This window comes from Etheostoma spectabile, chromosome 18, assembly GCF_008692095.1.
Source record: "Etheostoma spectabile isolate EspeVRDwgs_2016 chromosome 18, UIUC_Espe_1.0, whole genome shotgun sequence".
In the NCBI taxonomy this organism is placed as follows: Eukaryota; Metazoa; Chordata; class Actinopteri; order Perciformes; family Percidae; genus Etheostoma; species Etheostoma spectabile.
Genome location: NC_045750.1, coordinates 13983263 through 13987223, shown reverse-complemented (window position 1 = coordinate 13987223; position 3961 = coordinate 13983263). Strand labels below are relative to the sequence as shown.

At 40.6% G+C, this 3961-nt stretch overlaps 1 protein-coding gene across 1 annotated transcript in view; it reads right to left on the bottom strand.

Moving 5' to 3' along the window:
• Positions 1-3737, bottom strand: part of LOC116706370 (zinc-binding protein A33) — a 3879-nt gene extending 142 nt beyond the window's left edge. Inside the window, exons 1-6 of the mRNA XM_032543161.1 lie at positions 3073-3737; positions 2805-2900; positions 2485-2715; positions 2365-2387; positions 1882-2000; positions 1-950 (exon numbers count right to left, since the gene is read on the bottom strand). The exon at positions 1-950 is cut by the window's left edge and continues 142 nt beyond it. Of these exons, the coding sequence (XP_032399052.1) occupies positions 424-950; positions 1882-2000; positions 2365-2387; positions 2485-2715; positions 2805-2900; positions 3073-3471 (1395 nt within the window). The 5' untranslated portion in view covers positions 3472-3737 and the 3' untranslated portion in view covers positions 1-423. The remainder of the gene's footprint in view (positions 951-1881; positions 2001-2364; positions 2388-2484; positions 2716-2804; positions 2901-3072) is intronic.
• Positions 3738-3961: the final 224 nt, after the last annotated feature.

The following is a 3961-nucleotide window of genomic DNA, read 5'->3' as shown; positions in this document are numbered from 1 at the left end:
TAAGGAAATTTCCCCTTTGTGGGATGATAAAGTATAATCTAATCTAATCTAATCTCCTCATGACGATTAAACTGAATTAAAGGTGTACAATCGGTGGAATGCCCCTTTAAGGTGGACTACACCAAAAAGAGAATAAGGAAAGCCTGCATTGTAACTTACAACACTCTGGTTGGCATTTGATTGCTCACTGACATGTCAAAAGATTACATTACATTATATGTTAAACTTCAATATTCTGCACATTGATAGCTGTGTTGTTAACATTAGGGTTAGAAAGACAGACCAAGATTTACCCAACTATATTGAAATCTGAGAAACATAAACTACCGTGAATATTTAAAAGTATCAATTCATTATTAAAATGTTCATGAAAACATGTACGGTAATAACGTGTTGTTGGCACTCTGTAGTACAGAGAGATGTTTATTTGGGTTGTCTTATCCTCACTAACAATTCAGCTGGAAGGATTTTTGCATTCTCACGAAAATACGGAAAGACCATTTCTTTGAAAGTGCGTTTGATCGTGTGTACAGGTGTTTTCCTATCAAGGTCAAAAAATGAAACTATTCCATGGTCATAATCCAGCTGCACTCTGACCTTTTGGGGAAATGAATGTATAGGTAGGCCTACTTCTTTCACATAATCTTCTGGAGTAAGTTCATGCAAAATGTCAGTGCAACTGCACCTGTAGATGGCCCAGATGTTGGGATCGGTCTTTGGTACTTTACTTGGCGTTTTTGCAGCCACACCAACAGCCCAAAATGGTCCCCCCACCACCACATCCCAGCTGTGTTTTCCAGAGCTAAAGCCTTCAGAGCCAAGAATCATATTGTATAGCCTTTCTGGGTTTTTAGGAAGCGCCTGACTCTTAACGCTTATTGTTGAACGAGTCATGTGTTCTGATATAGTAAACCCTGAGTAGCCAGTGTTGGGGTCCAGAGTTACAGGAGCTTCAGAGAAAAACAAATAAAAACAAAAGGGAAAATTATTGAGATGGTTTATAAAAGAAGACCTAATACGTTTTTCTGTATTTCCTGTCAGATGTATAATGTTACACTGTGAGATTTTCATATTACACATGGCCAAAGCTTCAAATAATGAGGTAAACGTAAAAGAAATGGTCGTCCCGCTCCAGGCTGGCACGCTACGGCAGTGTTTACGTTACATACCCTGCCCCATGTAGCTACATGCTAAGTCAGGGAAAGCTGTAATCTTGGTTGCAGATGTTGTTATGATCAGGGCGGCAGTAGCTCAGTCAGTAGGGAGTTGGGTGGGAAACAGGAGAGTCGCTGGTTCAAGCCCCCATACGGAACAAAGTATGGTGGTAGGCTGGTAGCTGGAGAAGTGGCATCTCTCCATTTAGTGCATGTATAGGTACTGGGCATGTGTGTGTAATAACAATAGAGTGGAAATTGTAATTTCCCCTTGTGGAATTAATAAAGAATAAATTATATTAATTTCACCCAAATTTCGGATCACATTCCTGCTGGAGCATGTCCAGTTGTGTAATATTTGGTTTAGAAGCCTTTATTGTTATTTCATAATATAATGTTGCACTATATATAGTACTTCATTGCAACCCAGCCCATATCCAGCAAACAAGCCCATTTCGGTCCTGTGTGGGGCCACGGAGGGCTGTAAATTGGGTTACATGAGTAGAGTAGAAACACAAAATACAAGTATGAGCCTGAAAATGGTATAAAATAGGTCTCCTTTAAATTTAAGGTAAATGTTTTACTAAAAACATTACAGTGTATTCATAGAACAACTTGGTGTTGCTTTGGTGATAAGATTCAGCATATACCTGTACTGTACATGCCACTGCAGATGAAATATATGTTAAAATGTTAACATATTGCGAGGCAGAACCACTTTGCTTACTGTATTGGATTATGTTCTTCATCTTCTTCCAGACTGTAAACTGCAGGTTCCCCACATGTTTGGCCTCGTCAATCAGAGCTTCTGATGGAGTCTTTGGGTCTGGCAGGATGCATTGAGATCTAAAGGAATATTAAGCAGCCACAGACTACTAGTCAAATGTTTTTTTCATTTCATTGTTTGGTGCAAAGTCTTAAAGTTATAATCCTTTTAAGATTGTTATCAAATCAAAGCAATTTTTCCCTATTAGTGAAAGCTGGTATTTATTTTTCTCTAGATGTATTTACAATCATTAGCCACCACTCTAGTAATTCCCCTTTTCCAAATTTGTGTTAACCTCCCTAGATCAAGCTTCCCTCTCCCCTAAACTTTTGAACGGGATGCATCCAGGACTTTTTGCCCACAGTGAATGAAACCGTCCCAAACTACCATCAGCCCTGACCATCATTCAGCTGGGATTTGATAGGTGTACAGGAAGCAACTTACCGCTCCATAGTGGATTTGACATTCTGTCGAATAAAGAGAAAACGGGATAGTAAATCAATACCTATAATTATTTTCATATTAAGATCAGAAAATGAATTAACACTAGAAATCACTGAGTACCAGCATAAATGAGAAGTCCTCAGCCTTCATATCCTTCTCTATGGTTTGGATTTTGTCTGTGAGCGAGGAGATCTCTGCAGTCAAATTAACCATCCGGATGTTCATCGCTTCACTCTTGAGCCTGGCCTCGTTTCTCAGCGCATCAATCCTCGCAGCCTCCTCTGCTCGCAGGAACTTGTAAAGCTTCTGAAACTCCTCTTTGATTGTCTTCTCCGTCTGCTGAGCCTGGAGCTGAGGAGAAACACCTTTGTGATGGAAATAACAGACAACACATGTTGCTTTCTGCCTCTATAACCACGACAGTATAGTCTGTGACTTACCTTAATGTGGCCGGCCATTTTATCACAGGTGAGCTTTTGTGCTTTAAATAACCCCAGTTTGGTTTTCAAATGCAACACCTTAAGCTTCAGATTAGCCTGCAAATAAAGGTGCATATTAAATACATAGCAAACAGTGGATTAGTTACACAACACCTACATTTGTCTACATGAACAACATGAACAGTGATTTCTAAAATGATTTTAAATAGCCTACCAAACACAAAATCTCTCTCTAAATTTTTTTTTAAATTTAAATATGTTTTCTTACCCTACAGGGTGCTACCGCTTCGTTGATAGGGGCGCAGTTGTGTTTCTTATGTTTTTGTGCATCCCTACAAATCACACAGATGAGCTGTTGATCATGCTGACAGAAGAGCTTGAGTTTTTCACCGTGCAGACTGCACATCTCCTTAGATTGAGGTCTCTGACTCTTCTCTTGTCTCAAAGTGTCCGACAGGTTTCTCAGTGCCAGGTTGCGTGGAGGCTGAGCCATCGGAAAGATTTCCTTACAGACGGGGCATGTCTGGAGTCCGCTCAGTCTCCACCACTCCTGAAGACAGTGCTGACAGAAGCTGTGACCGCACAACAACACCAGAGGATCCTTGAAAATGTCACAGCACACCGGGCAGGTGCAGTCCTCCTCAGACGGTGACACGTTGGCTGCCATTCTGATCGGACAGACCTAACTTTACTTTCACTTTCACAGATTCACTCGTGATTTCTCAGCCAGAGCTCAGGTTCAGTACTTTTGGTTCCAGGAGCTTTTCATAAACATACCCAAATTCCCTGTTACGTCAACAAAAGCCCTATTTACTGGATTGTCTAACTTTATTTTGTTTTCTAATACATTACCGAAAAGCCGTTTTAGGTGCTGCTTCTCGTCACTTCTTCCTGTTTTCTGTGTAGAAACGGGAGGAGTCTCTCCAGTTGTGTCCTGCCCTGTGCCAACAGAAACATTCATCTGGTTTAGCCAAAGAATAAGGAAAGACACAACCCTGTTCATGTGATTGGTTTCTATTTCGCATAATGTGAAACTTACTGTATCATACAGCCTGTAGGCCTACACCTCACGGGGAGAACAACAGCACCTGTTTACTGGTTCCGCTTATTATTCCACTTATTTAGTAATATTCATCATTCCCATTCTCACATCTCAC